Here is a 19,477-nt window from a genome sequence, read left to right on the forward strand (position 1 = left end):
TGGAGGTCTCAGTTTGCTCACCTGTGAAATGGAGCTAAGAACTACACTGAACTCAACACCACAACTTGTGGTGCAGCTTAAAGGACATGGCATGTGTAATGTATACAGCTGGTGCCTGGTAATTGTCAGATCTGTCATCCTCTCATCTCTTTAGTCCCTTCCTCTGACTGTCCCCAACCCTAGACTGCTAACAAGTTAGGAAGAAGTCAGGAGTGAGGCTGGAGAATTTAATTCCTAATTGATGACCTCTAGGTTTGCTCCCCCATCCCAGATGGGGGCTGGGATAGGGGTTTGCTGATTGTCACAGTTGAGGTGCCAGGACCAAGTTTGGGGGACCCCAGTTGGCCACCCCTGGCCAGAACAGAGTGGCAGGTGCACATAAAGCTGGAGCAGTAGCAGGAGGGAGGCAGGTGGGTTTGCAGAAGGTTGGGGCAGAGTGGGGGCCACCTGGGCCTGCCTGCCCACCTCACCCTCAGGGCCCCAGGCCCCCTTCCTCCAGGCCCTGCTGACCCTGGGGGCTGGGAGACAGGCTGTCGGGGGCCGGGGCCTCCCGATCGGGTCCCCAGGAGCTGCCACCACCGGGGTCTACGGTCTCTAGGCGCAAGGCAGGCAGCAACCCCAGGCTTTGAGGCACAGATGGTGGGAAGGCCCAGGACCCAGGCAGCCCAGGGGGCCCCTCCTCACTGTTGCCCCGGCTGCCACCATCACTGCCCCCGTTGGGGGCTACCCGAGGCAGGCGGCGGCTCTGGGGCGAGGGGCTTCGGCTGGTGCCACGGCGTTCACAGGACGAGGGCTGCAGGGCGAGGCCGGGGAAGCGGGCCAGACCTGGGCTTCGGCTACGGTGCCGCTTGGACTTGCCAGGGCTTGGGCTGCGGGACTTGGATGCAAGCAGCTCCAGGGTGCTGTCATCCTCATCCTCCGAGCTGGCACCCGAGCTGTCTGTGCTGCTGCTGGCCAGCTCCGAGGTAGGCAGTGAGATCTGGGGGGAAGGCTGGTCACTGGGGTGCCCCTCTCCCCAACCGGCCACTGAGGCCTCTGGGAACCACTCCCGCCCTCCCCCTTGGCAGACCCAGGAAGGTCAGGATACTTGTAGGAGGTCACAGAACAGAATGTAGAAGCTGTAGAGGCATTTGAATACTCCTTAGGCCCCCCTGACCCTGCAGCCTGGCCTACTTACCTGGAAGGGCTCAGTGACCCCGATAAGGATGCTGTGGGTGTGGCTATAATAGCCCAGGATGAAGTCTCCGTGACCCTTGGGCAGTGACTCCTCACTGAATGTCACCTGGTGGGCCAGGGGGTTTAGGTCCAGGTTGGGGTGAGGGAGACAGCCTCAGGACCCTTCAAGCTGAATCCTGAGCCCCCAAGGGCAATGGGGACTTCCTCCCACTCTCCCCCTCCCCTTAAGTACCTGGTAGATGTTCCCATCCACATCCTCGTGTTTGGCCCAGACATAAGCCACGTAGTCCTTGCAGTGGCGGAAACCCACCTGGGGCAAGAGCAATCAGGGTCGTGACCCCTAAGGTCTGACCCCAGCAGCCTTAAACTCTGGGGAAGCCAGGGACCCCACGTGGGTCCCTGGCTGCCCCTTCAGGCCCTTCCTTCCCCGATGTACCGACCACCCCTGCCCGTCTCACCCGGTACAAGCCGATCCAGTCCCAGGAGCTGCGGGCGAACACCGTCTCTATGCGGTACCTCACCACAGCCTGCTCCGGCCGCACCCACTCGTCTGCCACATCCAGCCGCACAAGCGGCACTTCGTCTCTGAAGGCAAACTGCCCAGGGGCAGGGGGCAACATCAGGGGAGACCCTCTAGTATTCTACGCACCTAGAGCCCTTGGGCCTGCGTCGGCACAAATTGGCTGAGATGAAGGACCTTTGAAGCCACTGCACGGGCTGGGAAACTGAGGAAGAATAGGTCTAGGATGAATGCCAGGTTTCCTGCCTCCCAGCTCAGGGCTCTTTTTGTCCTTAGCCTCCTTAGGGAGTGAGTGAGAACACAGCTTTGAAGCTTAGTAGACTGTGGGTTTGGCCCTGGCTCTGCTATTGTTATGCAGTGTGACCCAAGGTGAGTTTCTTAACCTCTCTGAATAGAAGGGCTCCTGTCCTTAAACTCTGATGATCTTATTTAACTCTTGGGGTTGCTCTGCAGATTCAATGAGATACCATATAAAGCATCCTATAAACTTCTCAGTATACAGTAGGTGCTCAATGAATGACTTGCCTATAAGTTAACAAAGGAGTCCCATGATGCACTGGATATTCTGGAGTAAAGTGAACACCCATGAGCAGGCAAGAAGAGCTCTGGGTAGATGGCTGGAGACCGTCCAGGCTCTGCTACTAACCTGCTTCATGACCTCAGGTAAGCCCCTCATCAGGCTAAGTAAGACTCAGTTTCCCCACCTGTATTAAGGAACCACTATTAACCTTGTTTGTCATCAGTCCATGGAGACAAAAGAATCTTCTCTTCCCAGGGTCACCCCAGGCTGAGCAGGGGTTCACCATGTGGATGGGGTTGCTGGGGTGGCAGGTGGCCAGGGTATTGGCTTCACCTCTGTCCCTCAGGGAAAGACTCGGTGGTGCCAGCCTCAGGCTTTGTCTGCTCCCCTGTTTATCTGGTTTCAACTTTCTCTCCCTCCTCAGCTTCTAAGCCAAGCTGCTCCAGAATAAACCAGCACATCCTCTCCCTGCCTGTGGGTTCCTAACAACAGGTCTGGCCAGGTTGCGCTCTTGGAAATACCCTTTAGGGCCTTGTGGGGTCAAAACTCCTGCTGAGCCCTGTGCTGTGTTGCTTTGGATAAGAGATTTAAGTTCTCTGAGCCTCTGTTTCTCTCATCAGTAAAACTGGGAGGAGAATTTAGACATCCTCAGGGCCTACCACAGTATTCAAAGGGATGACATACATGAAGTAGGCTACACAGGCTCTGGCATATAGTAGGTGCTCAACAGGTAATGTTTTACAAGGGACAGGGTTCTAGATAAGGAGGGAAGGATAGGGCACCCAAAAGGAGTGGTTCTCAAGGTGAGGTCCCTGATTGGGGGTTAAACTTCACACCCAAGGCTTTTACCAAAGGTCATGGGAGGCCAGACATGGGCAGATTTCCATTCCCAGCTGAGGACATTGGCCACTGTCCCTCTGACTGACCATATGACAAAGTTAGCAGGGAAAACATTCTCTGGTCTGCTGGGCTCCCTCTTATCAGATCAAGAGAATCGGAGAGCCCAGAGTTGAGTTTCAGGACTGGAAATTGGGCTCCACCCCACTCTACTGCTGAGCCTGTGTGCAACTTGGGGCGCATGCCTACCCCACTAACAGAAAGTTGGACTACATGGTCTCTAAGATCCAGTTCTGACATTCTCGGATTTCCCCTTTTTCCTTTGGCAGCTAGGAGCCCCAGTCCTAAACACAGGGGCTTCCCTGGTGGTGCAGTGGTTAAGAATCCACTTGCCAATGCAGGGGACACGGGTTCGAGCCCTGGTGTGGGAAGATCCCACATGCCATGGAGCAACCAAGTCCATGCGCCACAACTACTGAAGTCTGCATGCCTAGAGCCTGAGCTCCGCAACAAGAGAAGCCACTGCAATAAGAAATCCGCATACCACAATGAAGAGTAGCCCCCGCTCGCTGCAACTAAAGAAAGCCTGCGCGCAGCAAGAAGACCCAACGCAACCAAAAATAAATACATAAATCAATAAAAATTTATAATTAAAAAAATCCTAAACACAATGCTAAATTTTATAGTAACTATATAGGGTTTAGCTTTGTATTTTTTTGTATCTCTACTCCCCCTCCCCATCACATATGGTAAGATGGTAAAAAAATAATAAATGAATGTGAATGAATGCTACATGGGATTTGAGTAAATATTTTCGTGGCTGGTCTTATTATATATGTGAATTTTAACATAAGTTGCCCTAGCCTTTCTCAGAAAAGGGGAATTAGAGATTAGTGGAAAAGGTATACCCTTTGAAATCAGACTAGTCAGGGTGCAAATCCTAACCTTCCCTTTAGTAGCCAGGTGACCCGGGGCAAGGGGTGCTGTGTCTCTGGGCCTCAGATTTTTCACCTGAAAATGGAGATCATGGGACTTCCCTGGTGGTCCAGTGGTTAAGACTCTGAGCTCCCAATGCAGGGGGCATGGGTTCGATCCCTGGTCCAGGAACTAAGATCCCACATACCGCATGGCATGGCCAAGAATAAATAAATAATGGAGATCATAATCCCACTCCCAGTCTGCTGTGACAAGTGGATGCTGCTGAGGGCAGGTCTAAGGGGTTACCGGTGGGCAGTGGGATGCTGAGCTGGGCCTGGGGATGTCATGCGGGGAGGATGAGGCCAGGACTCACGTGCAGGACGAACTGGGCAGCCACGGGCTTGTGGTCGCTGACAGTGTATTCCATGTGACTGTGGTAGCTGTGCTGGGTCACCTGGAGCCGGTGGCTCTCCCGTCCTGAGGGGCTGGGACCTCCACCTGGAGCCTTGACCTTCCACAGGATACGGTCTGTCCAGGCTGGCTTCCGCTTCTTGGCACTGTGGTGGGCAAAGGTAGGCTGAGTATCAGGGGTTGGGGGTCAAGGCACCTATGCCTCCTGTCTCTCTTTCCTGTCTCCCTTATCCAGAAGACCTCAGCCCACATCCCCACCTCTCATCCCAGTTCTGAGCTCACCTGGTATCATATTTGTTAGTACCCACGTCAAACTTGAAGGTGGGCGCAAAGTTGAGGGGCCCCTCCTGGAAGCCCCTCAGGATGGGCCAGGTGTTCTTGGCCATGTTGAGCTGTGAGGGTCCAGAAGCACAGAATTGGACAAGAGCTTGGGCAGGGCAGATGAGGGCAAGGACCATAGCCTAGGGTACAGGTGGTCCTAGGGCATGTTCTGTGTGCTTGGGGTTTTGGGGTCCAGGCTGGGATACCCCACCTGGTCTTTCTCCCAGAGCTGGTGGAGCTGCTCGCTGTCGATGGCAAATTTGACGAAGTGCAGGTCGTAGCTCTCGATGCGGAAGTTCAGGTCCCCGAACCAGAACACGAGGCTGTTCGGAGGTGGGGGTCAGCGGGGTCCATGGGGTGAAGAGCCCAGCCCAGATCCTTCTCTGCCCCCATCCAACCCGACAGCTGCTCCTAGTGATGACGCAGAGGGTGGGTGGGTTGCTGCAGGGCCGCCAGCCCACCACGGAGCAGCAGGGGGTGTAGACCTAGAAGTTAGGTTCCGACCCCTAGCAAGGCCTTGCCCCTCAGCAAAGCTCCACCCTGCAGGCTCCACCTCCCCATCAAACTTACCAGCTTTCTCGTTCCTAGCCATAGTGTGGGTGGTCTCCACCCCCATAGGCCCCGCCTCTCCCCACTAGGCGCACCGGCCTCGCCCCTGAGTCCCACCCCTCCTTCACTAGCCCCGCCCAAGCCCCATTAGGTCCCGCCCCGGCCCATACTCGTGATCCAAGATGCCTTGAGCTCCAGGCCCCTGGAACTGCTGGAGGCTGAGGATGGTCTGGAAGTTGTCCTTGCGCTGCTCCGCTTTGTCCATGTGGGCCGGCAGGTGGCAGTTCAGGAAACACAGCATGTGCCCGAAGGCGGCCAGTCGCACACTCACTCCACCCTTGTTGCCCTTGGGAAACAAGGTTGGGTGGGTTATGGGCGGGGCCTAGGCTAGGAGGTGAGGCCCGCGGGGCTTAGGGTGGGCGGGGTCAGCGGGTGAGGCCCAGGACCCGTGGAGGTGTGGAGAGGGGTGGGTTCTAGGGAAAGGAGTGGAACAATAGGAGGGGCGGGGACAGAAAGGGGCGGGGTCTAGAAAACGAGGGGTGGGGGTGGGTGGGGAGAGGCAGGCCTCAGAGTAAGGGGCGTAGCTTGGGGAGGGGATATTGCCAGTACGCGGGGGTCCGGGGACTAATCTACGGATCCCTTAGGGCCCTGTACCCTCCCAGGCCGCTTCCACGCTCACCCAATAGCCACCCAGGCCAGTGCGCGTGCAATCAGTCTGCACATCCCTCAGGAAGGGCAGGTGGTAGTACTTGGCGAACAGCAGCAGGATGACGCCCTGCATCCGCACAGTACTCACCTGCAGCAGAGGCGTGAGGAGGCTGAGAGACAGGACACAACTCCCCCGCCCCCGCCCTCGCCTTTTCCGGTTCTTAAAGGTCTGCTCTTCCATCTTCCCATTTCATGGACCCGGCCACCGAGGCCCAGCGGGCCCCACGGTGAATCAAGGCAGAGCTAGGGCCGAGTAATCCATGGGTCTCCACCTGCCCGGGGGTTGAGGGAGGAGTTACCAGCACGAAGTTGAAGGGCCCCAGTGCGTCCATGAAGAGCTCGCTCCACTGGTCGGTGAAGAGCGCGTCCTTGAGCCGCTTGTTGATCATAGAGTTCACTTCCTGCAACCTGTGGGGGACTGTGAGGCGGCCTTCGGATTGGGGGGGGCGCCCTAGAAACCCCTCCCGTGGGAGAGGGTCTGGGAGGTAGGAGGGGCTCAGGAGAGAGTCTACTCGCCCTGTCCCCTCACCCTATGGCGATCATGTCTGCCCTGTCACTGTCATCGCTGCTGCCCAGGTGAAGGAGGGATGTGACATCATCGGGGGGCATGGCGGTGCCCACGTTCCATGTGACCACAGTGATCCTGGGGAGGTGGGGGTACAGAAGGGGTTACTACTGGGGACCACTCTCTTACCCTCAACCTCCCTCCCACAGGGCTTTTTCTGGGGAAATAAGCTTGAGTATAAGCCCTCAGAAGGACCCACAGTGGGCCCAGGGTCCCTTCCACCAGACTCTTCCAGGGGACATCAACTGAGGCGGGGTAGGCAAGTCCCTTAGGAGAGGATGCTGTCTTCCGAGGGCCCCAGAGTGGGCCTAACACCCACAGGGAATCTTCCTCAGGGAGGTCAGCTGGGGTGGAGTAGGGTAAGCCAACCTAGAAGGATGGCTAGTCTTAGAGTTCAAGCCCCAGCAATGTCTTGGGAGAGGGCCCCTCACCAGAAGCCAGGGTCGCTCTTGCAGGTGGGCTGAGCTGACCAAGAGGAGGATGACGAGGTGGATGTAGAAGAGGAGGTGGTAAGAGGGGCTGGGGTTTCTCTGGGCTGAAGGTTGGGGCTCAGATGCCCACCAGGCCCGGCACCCTGGGTGCCAGGCCTGGGGAGGGCCATCTCAGGAGCTGGGGGGACACACGGGGAGCGGTTTGGGGAGCGGCTGGGGGAGCGGCTGGGAGATCGGGGTGGCTTGGGCAGAGGTGGGGGCACAGTCTGGGCTAAGGGGGCCCCTGGCCGGAAGGTGGGGTAGAGAAGTCCGGGAGAGCGAGTGCCAGGCTCTGGAGGACCCTGGCCCACATCCAGGGGCAGAGTCTGTGGTGTCTGGGACAAGACAGGATCCTCAGGGCTGCTGCGGGGGGCCTCAGGCCGGGCTCTGAAGGAGGGGGAGATCTGAGGGTCTGGGGGGGCTTGAATCAAGGATGGGGAGCCCACAGGACCAGATGTCTGAGTGGGGGGCTGGAGATGCCCTTCTGAAGGGGAGAGAGGTCTAGGGGCTGGGGCATCCCTCTGTTTAGCTGATGTCCATCCCACAGAGGCCAGGGCTGATGTCATGGATGCTGGAGTCAGGGCCTGTTCCTGAGAGGGTGACAGAACTGGACTGGGCACTGGGGAAGAGCTGGAGGGGGGCTGTGGGGGCTGTTTCTCAGATGCCATGGCCAGGCTCAGGCCTGAAGCAGCCAGGGCTGGCTTGGGTCCCATGGAGGCAGGCGGCACCTGCTTCTGGTCCCTGGACAGTGGAGCCAGCCTGGGCCCCAGGGTAGCTGGAGGAGGCTTCGGCCCAGCCGAGGCGGACACCACCAACTGGCCCACAGATGTTGGAGCCAGTCTGGAGCTGCGATGGGCAGGAGCTGTTTTCTGCTCTCCAGGGGTAGACATTGGAGCCAGGATGGGTCGGGGAGATGCCAGAGCCAGGCTTGGCCCCTTTGAGGAAGGTGGCATTGCTGCTGGTGGCCCCACAGGTGTCAGAGCCAACCTTGGTTCCGAGCATACTGGTGCTGCATTCTCCTTCGCTGAGAGCTGAAAACGTGAGTCCATCTTGGATAGGACAAGTCAGAGACTCAGAGTCAACCCTAACCAGGCCTCCACTTCCATATAGACCCCAGCAGACCCTGTCTAGCTAAGAAAGGCACATCTTTCTGAGGAAGTTCTTCCTAATTTCTCACCTCAATCCATTCTGCTGTGAATCAGCTTCTCTTTTGGAGGAAACAGGACATGGAAACCTATCCCCTCCCTCACCTGTGACATCTCTTTCATAGATGGGGAAAATAAGACCCCAACTCAAAGGAGGCAGAGTGTGAGCCTCTCAGAGTGAGGGCTCTCCTTGCCTTCCTGGCTGGCACCCACTCCCTGGCCACCCTGGAGTGTTGGGTGGCTGGAGTCAGCTTCCCTGAGCACTGCCCACCCCTGCAGTCCCTGCTGCTCCCCTAGCCAAGGGCTACTGATCTGACCCCCCCAGATCTTCCCACTCAGGACACCCTGGGGCCAGCCTGTTAAACACCACCCCCTTTCCTCCACAGTACACAGGAACCCCCAGGTTCCCCCCGCCACGTCCCAATTCCTTGGTCACAGCCCTCTCTGTCCTCGTCACCCATTCCTAGAGCTCTGTGCAGGAGCAAGAGCCTGGGTTGGGACTGGCCATGTCGATTCCCAGCCCAGCTCTGTGTGACCTTAGGCAAGCCCTTCCCTGCCCAGGGCCTCAGTTTCCCTGTCTTAAAATGAAGGACCCTGGTGAAGGATCCCTGGCCACACCTGATCCTGGGAAGCCTAGGTCTCATATCCTCTGCATGTATGAGCCAAAATTTGCTAGGCTTCCATTTGAGCTCCATGGAATAGTCATTCCTCCCAAGTGTGATTCTAACACCCAGAGCAAGTCCAGGATTCTGTTGATCCTGGCGCCGCACCACTGTGCACAAGTTGTACCCTCTTACCCTTGTCACCCCACCTGTGAGGACAGGCAAGCAGGTATCCTCTTTATGTCCAGCAGGTGGAGTGGGGGGTGTGGGGCCCTGCAAGGACCTCCTCTTCCTCTCCCATCTGTCCCTGTCTGATGCCCCTGTCTCCAGAAGTCAGGATAAAGTGTCCCTTGCCAGGGAGGGTAGACGAAGGTTTACACTCACCCTAGGGTGGCCCTATCCCTGCCTCCAGAGATGTAGTTCTGTCTGCATCCCGTGTCCTGCTTGGTTCAGAGAATCTGAAACTCTGCCTCCACCTCTGTCCCCAAACTCAGCTCTTTGAGGCTTGCATTTTGGGCATCCTCCTTGGTTCCTAGTGTCCCACTCCAAACCCCCACCCCAAACACCACACCGCCTCCAGCACTAACAACTTAGACATCCCAGATGTTACAGTTTCAGTCTTCAGGGACAAGCCTTCTCATTTTGCATTAGCTCAGAAAGGACAAGCAACTTGCCCAAGGTCACATAGCAAAGCTGGAGCACAGCTGGGTCCCCTGATACCTGGTCCAGGGCTTTCCCAGGAGGTCCTGGAGACAGCTAACTCCATCTCTCTCTGAGTGTCCCATCACTACCCCCTCAGCCCCTAGGGTACCCTGTTTGCCCAGTCCCTGCTTGGTGGGCAGAGGAGAGTGCCAGCCCCTCAGCCGGGGCACCAGGGTGCCTGCAGTATGTGTGTGTGTGTGGGGGTGGGATTAAGGATCAGGAATGGGGGAACTAGGATTTAGGGGTCTTACCTTGGAGGGTGCCCCAGTTTGGGAAATCCCATGGGGCATGGGCAGGGGGCCCAGGCCAGCCTGGGTCCCCGGCCTCCCGCTGCCACTGATGCCCTGGCCCTCCATGTCTGCAGCCCCCAGCAGCCTGGGTTCCCCTGGGCTCCAGCTCCTCCGCTAGCTCCCGGGAACCAGTGATGTCATCAGCCGTTTCAACCTGCTGAGAATTTAAAGACACAGGCACCAACTTCCCAACATAGAGGTGGCCAGGGCAAGGTGGCCTACCCCCTGGGGACTGACTGCTGAGCCTGGAATGGTCATGGTGGGGGAGGAAGCAGGGGGAGTGGGTCCATTGGTCTGGCACAGGTCCCAGCTGGCAGCATAGTGGAAGCTGTCTTTCTGTTCCCACCCTCCAGTCAGTAGGCCTGGCCAGCCCTTGCTCAAGGGAGGGGCATTGACACACCTGAGGGTAAGGTAGCTCAGAGGTCAGCCCCCTCTCCAGGGCTTCAGAGACACCTGAGTCTCTGCTCTGATCCTGTGACCTTCTTGACTCCCTGCCAGCTCAGGGCTTGCCTTGGCCCCCACCCTTGCCCCATTTTCAGGCCTTGGTGCCCGCCCCTCGCCTGGCTCTATCCTTCCCATCCCAGAGCCAGACACTCAGGCTCCAGCAACTGGAGTCTTTCCCATCTCAACCTCAGCACTGGCCCCTCCTCTTCTGCAGACACCTTGAGCCTGCCCTTGGATGTCCCCACAGCCAGGCCCAGCCCAGCTCCTCTCAGCTTTCCTCCTCCAAGACTCACTGGGTGTGGCTTGGGAGAGGGACTTGCTCAAGGTCACCTGGTGAGCTGGGGAGGTCCCCTGAGCCTCAGTGACCCAGGAACCACAAGAGTCAATTAGGATGTCTGGGGGAAGGGAGCTGGGGTGGAGAAAGCCCCAGCAGTGAGGGAACAGACTGGCAGGAGGGTCAAAAACAGGTCTGGGAACTTCTTTGGCCAGGACCCAGCATAAGGCCTGGTCTCCAACAGACCTAGGGAAGTGTTTGTTGAATGAATCAATCAATCAGTGAGAAGAGTGAATGAGTGACTGGTTCAGATACGGCCGGAGATAGCTGTGGGCTCTGCTTCTGCCTCTTCCCCACTCTCAGTCTTATCTGCTAAGCAGTCCCTGAAACCCTGATTCCTCCAGAGCTGCTTGATTGCTTACAGAGGAGTGATCTCACTCCGTTTAGGCAGAAAATGATCAGAGTTTTGTGCCCAGAGCTCCCTGCTGATCAACAGTCACCTCTGTATCCTCATGGACCGGTGTGGTCCCCTGCATGAAAGTCACGTGGACAGATACCTCATTCCCTCTCCTGGATGGGCTTCCCACCTCTGCTAGTCTCTGGGTCTAGTCTGTGTTTCTGGGCTAGCACCTCTATGAGGCTGGAATTTGCAGGGGCAGAGACCCAGGCCATATTAGGGTCCTGGGGTAGAAATGTGGTAATGGTGGAAGTGATGACGTTGGTGATGGGGGAGGTAATGGACAGTGGTGATCGAAGGGGTGGAGATGATAATGTATGTAATTATGATAATGGAAGTGAGGACTGACAGTGCTGGTGGTGGTGGTGAGGTGACAGTGCTGGCAAAGTGGAGGTAATAGTGGTGGGATGGATGTGATAGAAGAGGTAGTGGAGGTAATGGTGATGGCAATAGTAGAGATGATAACAAAGGTTGGTGATGGTGGAGGTGCTAGAATGAAGAGATGAGGGTTATAGTAACAGTGGAGGAGGGATGGGGCAGACGAGGTGGTGGGGGTGTTATGCTAACGGAAGAAGAGGTGGTGGTGGAGTTGGAGGTGAAGATGCGGGTGGTGGTGAGGGGGGAAGTGAGCGTGAACAGGGTGGTGGTGCTCAGGCCACCAGATGTGGGAGGAAATTTTGAACTTACCCTGCCTAGCCCTCTGACTCCTATTTTACAGATGGGAAAACTGAGGCCCCCAAGAGTACTTGGCTTCTGTTGCAATCCTGGAAGTGATGGGAGACAGATCCATGTCCCTGGAACCAGTCCTAGGGCTCAACCATCCGGGCTGAGACAGGAGCATCAATGTCCTTGAGAAACCAGGCAAATGTCATGCAAATAAGTATTCAAAGGGCTCCTCTGCCCCAGTAGGGCAGCCAGGATCTCCACCATGTCCCCTCCCTGAGCTCAGATCCTTCAGGGGACTTTGTTTCTGTCTCTGCCACTGACTTACTTGGAGAGTCACTCAGATTCCTGGTCTGTGTAAGGCAGATAAAAACAGTAGATACCTCCAAGATTGCTGTGAGAATTCAACAAGATAATACATCTGAAGAGTTTAGCACAGAGCCTGGCACAAGCAAGCTCTCAGTAAGGGCAGCTTCCCTGGAGTTACCACCATCACCACCACCACCACCACCACAATCATCATCCCCATCATCGTCATCTATTCCAACCTGCCCATTTGGAGGATGCTGAAACTGAGGCCCAGCATGGCTGCATTCCTGGGTCGGGGGGAAGGAAAAGGGACTCTGAGACCCAGACATGGCCTTGCTAGGGGAAGGGGGCAGGGGGCGGACCTCGGCTGAGAAGAGAACAGGGTAAGAGCTATATTTGAGCTCCTGGTATGATGACTAAGGAGGTTGATAACAGGCTCTGGGGCTCAGCGTGGCAGGCTGGGGGCAGCTGCCAGGGAGAACCACCCCCCTGGAGGTGGCTGTCTCCGGAGACACCTCCTGGCTCCCTCCCTTCCCTCGCTCCTGGGGGTAGGGGTGGTGTACTGAGGCAGAGAGCACATCTTTTCCTGCCCCATCCTGGAAATCTTAGTGCTACCCTCCAGGCTGTTTGGGTCAGGGATAGGAAAGGCGGTGGTTGATGGATTATCTCAGTTACTCTCCATAGTAACCCTGTGATGTTGGTAATAAGATCCTCATTTGACAGAGGAAGAAGCTAAGGCCTAGGGATTACACAGCCAGCAGGGGACAGAGCATGGGGTTCCCAGGGAGATGGTGGATAATTCTCCCCCACAGAGGTTCCTGTTGAACCTATTCTTTGAAGGAGAATCTGTATTGCCAAACTGAAAAGAGAAGAAACACCCCGGGAAGCAGAGGGAGCAGCAGGTGCAAAGGTATGGAGTATGAAGGGTTCCGGCTGTGAAAGGATGCAAACTCTGGACACGTGCCCTCATGGCCCTTTGGCTCAGAGTAAATCCCCCAGAAGTAGAGAAGGGAGAGAGAGATGTGCTTCTTCCTCTTTCTTCTTCCTCTTCCTCGATCCACCTCCCAGGGGCACCTGAGGATGGTAATGGTACAGAAGGATCTGTCCTCTTCGTTTTGCTCGCTGGTCACCTGTGAGGGAGGTCACACTGTGGCCACTAGTTGAGAAATGTTTTGAGACATAGAGGGTGCTACAGGGTAGTGTGGGAAGGTGGAAGAGGTAAGCATCAAGGAGGGCTTCCTGGAGGAGAAAGTATACAGGACCTGGAGGAGCATTTTTCCTCCCAAGGCTTCACTCCAGAGTTCCTTATTGGTACCAACTGCCACATGTTATATCACTCTCCCCTCGTTCTCACCTCTGGGGCAGGTGTCATCCTCACCTCCCATTCTGCTCCTCAGGAATGGGTTCAAGGAGGAGGAGTGACTTTCCCAAGGTCACACAGCTGGGGCCAAACATCCTTCCTTCCTCTCCTCAGCTCCCCCTCCTCCCAGGCAGGCTGGCACCGGCTGTCAGCTGCTCTGAAGTGAATGGCTATTTTTATTCTGGTTTGAGGGGATCTCGGGCAGCAGAGCCATGTAGGTTAGAAGGCTCTAGGACAACTGGCTTCAGCAGGCAAAGAGAGGTTTACTGCAGGGACAGAAGCTTGCCTGGGGGCTCTCCTTTCTTGCATGCTGACCTGCCCTTGGTGCCCAGGTCTCCAGAAACTTCTATATTGGAGCTCAGAACAGAGCACAGAGCCAGACTAAACCCTAGCCCTGAGTCCAGATCCAGCTTGAGCCCTAATCTTGGTGTTAACTGAGCCCCAATCCCACACTAAGACTGAGCCTCTACCCCAGCTCTAGATTGAGCCTTGGTTCTGGTCAAGTACTGAGCCTGATCCAAGCCTGACCCTAGCCTGATTCCAACTGGAGACCTCAATTCTGGACCCAGATCGAGCGCTGATCCTAGCTTAAGACTGAGTCACAGTCACAGACTGAACTTTAACCCTGGTTTGGACTAACCCTTGATTTTAGACTGAGCCCCAAGCCCAGGTCTAGACTGAGATCCAAGTCTGGTCATTAACTGAACCTGGTGGCAGACTGAGCCCTGATCTTGGTCACAGACTGAGCCCTGAATCTAATCATTGACTGAACGCTGGTCTCAAACTGAGCTCTGACCCTGGGTCACACAACTCTGGTCACATACTAGTCCCTGACCTCAGACTGTGCACTGAATCTGGTCAAAGGCTGAGCCCTGAACATAGTCACAGACGGAGACCAAATCCCAGTCACTGACTGAGCCCTGACTCCAGCCCCAGACTCAGTTCTGAACCTGGGCATAGGCTAAGGACTGACCCTGACCTTGTCTGAGCCTGGCTTTATCACAGACTAAACCACAAACCCAGCCCCACCTGAGGAGGGCTGCTGGCCTAGATTACAAACTGCCCCATAAAGGCATGGATTACGAGCAGAGATCTGTTCTGGGAGATCCTGGGCCTCCCATGACTGCTGATGCTGGAATGTTCCTGGTAGTGTTGTGGCCAGTCACTACCATTAGCTGGCTAGTCAACACTCAGCAGCCCAGGCTATGGCCCCTCCAGGACACAGAGTCCAGGTTAATGCAATGAGGGTGGTTTGGTGGCACCTGTCCAGTGAACAGCGTGGGCCCATGGGGTGCTGAGGTTTGGCTCTGTCAGCAGAAGAGCCATGGGCTCCACGGGGCCTCTGGATTCAGCCAATCTGAGGCCCTTGCTGGGGTGTGGGGTGGGGTAGAGGGAACCCATGGCATATGACCCATTCTTTTTGTTAACAAATGTTACTGTTTGTGTTTAGGTAACACATGTTTATTATAGAAAACACAGAAAAATATTGTAAAGGAGAAAAAAAAATTCACCTATAATTTCATCTACCAAGAGATGACCATTTTGACTTCTTGGGTTGTTTCCTTTAGATTATAGTTTTTGGTGAAGGCATATGTATTTATATATACATATTTTATAAAATCCATTGGCTACTCTGTTGCCGCCATACATCCATTGCAGCTCATATCCTTGACAATCTTCAGGAATGGGTCCCAACTGGTTAAGCCAGGGAGCATTTGCATTTCCCCAGACACTTGATTAGATCATGGATGGACCTAGTGAGATATAAGGAGACTTTTGCTGGGGGTTTTGGGAAAGAAAGCTTGTTTTCTCTCCTGAGAAGTTTACAAAAAAAAAAAAAAAAGATTTCCCCTTGGTTAGATATGAATGAAGAAGTCTGTGGTGGTACTGGTTACTACTGGCAGCCATCTTGACACCATGAAGGTAATTGGGCTAATGATAAGCTGATGTTATAGAAGCAGAATGGAAAGAGATCAGGTCTTGGTGACTTTACCAACCAGATCAAACCTCACCTGAAGCCCTCCCTGCCTGGACTATTTTGTTATTTGAGCTAACAGATTCTTTTCATTGTTTAAGCCAGTTAAACTTGAGGTTTCTGTGACTTGCAGCCCAGAGCATCACCACTCCCAACTGATATTACTGTTTCATAGCTTTTTAAAAAAATTTAATACCATAACTATGAGCATTCTCCATGTCATTCAACAGTATGCTGCATCATTTTAAACAATTGCTTGGTTCTCTACCCTAAGGAGGTATCACCATTTATTTAACTCATCCCCTGCTGTGACATGCTTCTGTCTTCTCTCCAGTTTTTCACCATGATAAACAGTGTCTTGATAAACATCTTGACCTAACAATTGACTCCCTCTCTGAAGATTACTTTGGGTCAAATTCTGAGAAGTGGAATACTGGGTAGAAGAAATATTTTTAGGGTTTTGATTTACTGTGTCAAATTGCCTTTCAGAAAGCTTGGATGAATTCCCACTTCCACAGCAGTAAATAGAGTGTTAGACATAGCCTGTCATTTCAATAATCTGGATAGAACCAATTATATTTACTGTGTCCTCATGCATTTATAGAGAATGGATATTAAATAACAGCCCTAAGCCTATTATTATTATATCTTCACAATCAAGTCAGTGAATGGGAGGTAGCAGGGTATGAACAAAGGGCAGAACTGACTTTTCCGTTAGGCTCAGTGTCTAGGACCCATCATACTTTTAGGGGTCCACAAAAATATTTTAATTTTAACTTCTTTTAAAATCGGAAGAAAAAAATGAATAAGTAATCATGAATCCAGCCTGGATTACATTCATTTTATTAAATCAAAGCAGTTGTAAAATCCAATTTTTAATATATGTTTTTTAATAAAGGAAGGGGCCCAGGAAGGCAAAACTGGTCATAATGCAGCCTTGGTTTGATGTTGAGGAGGATTCTGAGTCCCAGGCTAGATTCGGTGGGAAAGAGCATTGTGATCAATGTGCTGTCTGCCTTAGGCTTGAAGAGAGGAAGTAGCATGCTGATCTAGTTATCTTTGTCTTGGTGAGATGAACACAGGCATGTTTTAGGTTCAAATCCCAGATCCACAACTTAATTGTTTTACCTTTCTGAGTCTGTTACCTAACTTGTAAAACGGAGTTCATGGGGCCATTCTGAGGTACTGTGCCAGGTACTGTTCTAAAGAGCTTTCTAATGTGTATTAACCCTTTTATCCTCCCAGCTCCGACGTAATATTCCCATCGCCACACGTCTGCTCAGGAAATTGAAATCCAGATCGGAATTTCATCCAGAGAAATAAAAAACACAAAAAAGGATTCCCCAGGCCTCAGTTTCCCCATCTTCAAATCGGGTGTCTGACCCAGAAACTCGCGTGTCCGTCCGCATCCCGCCCGCGCCCCCTGCCGGCATGAGGGGGCACTGCCTGGCCGCATCCTGTCGGAGCGTCCATGCTCTCTGTCAGCAGAGGGAGGGTGGACACTCTCGGGGCTGGGAAAGTAAAGGGCTGAGAGGAGCCCAAACCCCGCCGGGAGAGCGCGGGCGGCCCCCACGCAGGCCCTGGGCGGAGACCGAGAGCTGGGGGCGTGGTCCCTAGCGGGGTGGGACCTCAAGCAGGGACCTGGCCAACTCGCGGGCCCAGACGTGGCGCAGTGGCCAGACGGTTCACCTCTCGCTTGCGGATCATCTTCGGCCGGGTTTCAATGCGCCTCCCGCTGCTTTCGCCGCCCCTGCTGCTGCTCCTCGCGGCAGTTGCGGCCGCCACCACCACCTTCCGGCCCGACTGGAACCGTCTACACGGCCTGGCCCGAGGCCGGGTAGAGGTGAGTGTGGCGGCCCCCAGGCTAGGGACCACCGACCCCTAACCCCGTGGCCCCTTGGCTTTGGAATCACCGCCCGTTCTGACCCAGGACCCTCCCGACTCCCATGTCCCCCTCGGCACCAGGACTGTCCCTCCCACTCCCCAGCCCCAGAACGCCCCAGCACCCACCGTGGAAGCCCGAGACAACCGATCTTGAGGCCTGGAAATCTGAAACCTCCCCAGTTCCCCATCCGGCCAGACATCGGGCCCCAGACACATTGGCCCTGTCCCCTAACTTCTTCCAGCCTATGACTTTCCCAAATCTGTCCTCTGGAGCCCAACCTCCCATCCCCCCATCACTTCTCTTTTTCCTGGAATTCCTCCCCACTCCAGTTCCGGTTGGTCTCACTCCCTTTGCCTGGGAGACAGAAGACTTTCTGGGAGCCTCCCTGCCACCTGGCTGGGAACTGCCTTACCACTCTTACTCCTCAGCAATCCCCCCACCCTCCCCTGCCATGAAATGCCCCACCAAAGTCCCCGTGTAACTTGGATCATCACAGACCCTCTCTGGGCCTTGGTTTTCTGCCTGAAAAAAGTTGGGGGGGTGGCGAGGGCGGGGAGGAGGGAGGACTAGAATGGGTAATCCTGGGGTCTGGACTCCCCTTCAGGGAGTACAGGGAGGGGCCCTCCCAGCCTCCTTTGTTGGGGAAGCAACCAGATGGTCTGTAGGGCTAGGCTGCAGGTGGCAGGGAGAGCCAGCTCTGCACCGGATGAGGTAGGGACCAGATGGTAGGTGTCTCTAATAGGGCCTCTCAGGGAAGTTCTGAGCTGTTTCCTTCTGGCCTGCCTCCACCCTGAGGTTCTAGGGGCCAAAGACCAGGTCCAGGTCTCTATGGCCTGAGGGGGTAGGGGGATCATTTCTCTTGGGCATGGGGCATGGGTCAACAGTCAGTAAGTTGTGCAGGCAAGAGCCCCAAGGTTGGTAAGTTTCCTTTGGGTTTCTGGTCTTGCTCCTCTTTTCCTCTGGTGTGGGTGGGCCTCGGCTTTCCCATCTGTACAGAGTTCCTCCTTCTACCCACAAGGGGCCTCCACTTCCACATCTTAGGAACTGCTGTTCCAGGGAGTAATTCACAGCTCAATCCAATGCCCAGCTGGGGAATGAGGGTGAGGGTAGATGTGTTACTCCTGACCTATGCCATTTTGTTCCCCTCCAGACATGTGGGGGATGACAGCTTAATCGCCTGAAGGAGGTGAGTTTGAAGGAAGGGATCCCCAGTTCTGTCCCCCCGAGCCTCTTTGGGGGTGGGCAACATGGTCCCAATGACCGGGTGGGGAAGGTTCCCTGGGCTGGGAGTCAGGAGCCTGCACCTGGCTTGCTGTGTGAACTCACTGGGCTTCAGTTTCCTGTTGGTACCTGGAGATGGTTGGGGTCTGATGTTCTGGTTCCTCCCCAGGTGAAGGCCTTCGTCACCCAGGACATCCCACTCTAGTATCCTCCTTCTGTTCTTGGGGAGGGAGAAAGGGGAGGGTATCTGCAAGAATCTCCTTCCACTTAACTTCACAGATAGGGATGACAAATGGTCTTCAACTGACAAGTGGGATTGATTGATAGTGGCTGCCCAGCGAATTCTGAGGTGGTCTTGGATTGGCAAGAGAAATTGACTAGTGATGACTGCCACAGACACCGGCACAGAGAGGAGACCCCCTTACTTCTTCGAACCCTAATTTCCTCACGTGTAAATGGGTATCCCTGCCCTGCTTGGGCAGACGAGGCAGTGTTCACATCGACAAGTCCCCGGGAGACCCCACCTGCCTCCGCCCACCACTACCTACCTTAACTCCATCTCCAGCCACAACCTGGTAATGAAACACCTCCCGGGGGCCGACCCGGAGCTCGTGCTGCTGGGCCAACGCTTTGAGGAACTGGAGGTGAGGCCTGGGGAGGTGGACAGTGGGGAGGAGGGGCGAGAGGCGGGGCCCGGCGCGCTGACCCCGCCCCTCTTCTGCTTCAGCGAATCCCACTCAGCGACATGACTCGCGAGGAGATCAACGCGCTGGTGCAGGAGCTCGGCTTCTACCGCAAGGCGTCGCCCGACGAGGCTGTGCCCCCAGAGTACCTGCGGGCGCCCGCTAGGCCCGCCGAAGGCGCTCCTGACCGCGCTGACCTGTAGGTCTGGGGACGCGGCACCACCCTGCCTGAGCCCTGGGGACAGAATGAAGCGCTCAGCGGCCCGGGAGCACCACCCTCGCTGAGGGCCGACGCCCAGTCCCCGAGCCAGCAGGGATGGAGTTGCGGGGGTCCCTCCTAACCCTCTTTCTTCCCTTCCCAGCTCCACTAAATCCCCTTCCGCCTTCAGCGAGACTCGACTCCTTCTTTGATGCGGGCGGGTGAGGAATGAGAGCTCCCCGAATACCCATAGGAGACCGCGCATCCCCAGCT

At 55.3% G+C, this 19,477-nt stretch overlaps 2 protein-coding genes across 6 annotated transcripts; one reads left to right on the plus strand and one right to left on the minus strand.

Moving 5' to 3' along the window:
* Positions 1–213: 213 nt before the first annotated feature.
* INPP5J (inositol polyphosphate-5-phosphatase J) lies at positions 214–9,891 on the minus strand. Of its 4 annotated transcripts, XM_029227763.1 has the most exons (15): positions 9,696–9,891; positions 8,598–8,718; positions 7,983–8,044; positions 6,957–7,134; positions 6,490–6,603; positions 6,260–6,368; positions 5,932–6,048; positions 5,423–5,598; positions 4,915–5,026; positions 4,665–4,774; positions 4,345–4,528; positions 1,635–1,772; positions 1,409–1,486; positions 1,178–1,282; positions 214–979 (listed from the first exon to the last, which is right to left on the minus strand). In XM_029227763.1, the coding sequence occupies exons 3-15, from the start codon at positions 8,008–8,010 to the stop codon at positions 473–475; spliced, it is 1,956 nt and encodes a 651-aa protein (XP_029083596.1). In that variant the 5' UTR covers positions 8,011–8,044; positions 8,598–8,718; positions 9,696–9,891; the 3' UTR covers positions 214–472. The 4 variants fall into 4 exon arrangements, with proteins under 4 accessions (XP_029083596.1, XP_029083592.1, XP_029083606.1 ...); XM_029227759.1 differs by lacking the exon at positions 8,598–8,718; XM_029227773.1 differs by lacking the exons at positions 6,957–7,134; positions 8,598–8,718.
* Positions 9,892–16,098: 6,207 nt separating this feature from the next.
* Positions 16,099–19,391, plus strand: SELENOM (selenoprotein M). 2 transcript variants are annotated; one of them, XM_029224534.1, is made up of 5 exons: positions 16,099–17,059; positions 18,252–18,287; positions 18,492–18,526; positions 18,888–18,966; positions 19,050–19,391. In XM_029224534.1, the coding sequence occupies exons 1-5, from the start codon at positions 16,940–16,942 to the stop codon at positions 19,206–19,208; spliced, it is 429 nt and encodes a 142-aa protein (XP_029080367.1). In that variant the 5' UTR covers positions 16,099–16,939; the 3' UTR covers positions 19,209–19,391. The 2 variants fall into 2 exon arrangements, with proteins under 2 accessions (XP_029080367.1, XP_029080376.1); XM_029224543.1 differs by lacking the exons at positions 16,099–17,059; positions 18,492–18,526 and having other exon boundaries at positions 18,267–18,287; positions 18,602–18,966; positions 19,050–19,351.
* The last annotated feature ends 86 nt before the right edge of the window (positions 19,392–19,477 follow it).

This window comes from Monodon monoceros, unplaced genomic scaffold (genome assembly GCF_005190385.1).
Source record: "Monodon monoceros isolate NGI ecotype Baffin Bay Population unplaced genomic scaffold, NGI_Narwhal_1 Super_Scaffold_1, whole genome shotgun sequence".
Lineage (NCBI taxonomy): Eukaryota > Metazoa > Chordata > Mammalia > Artiodactyla > Monodontidae > Monodon > Monodon monoceros.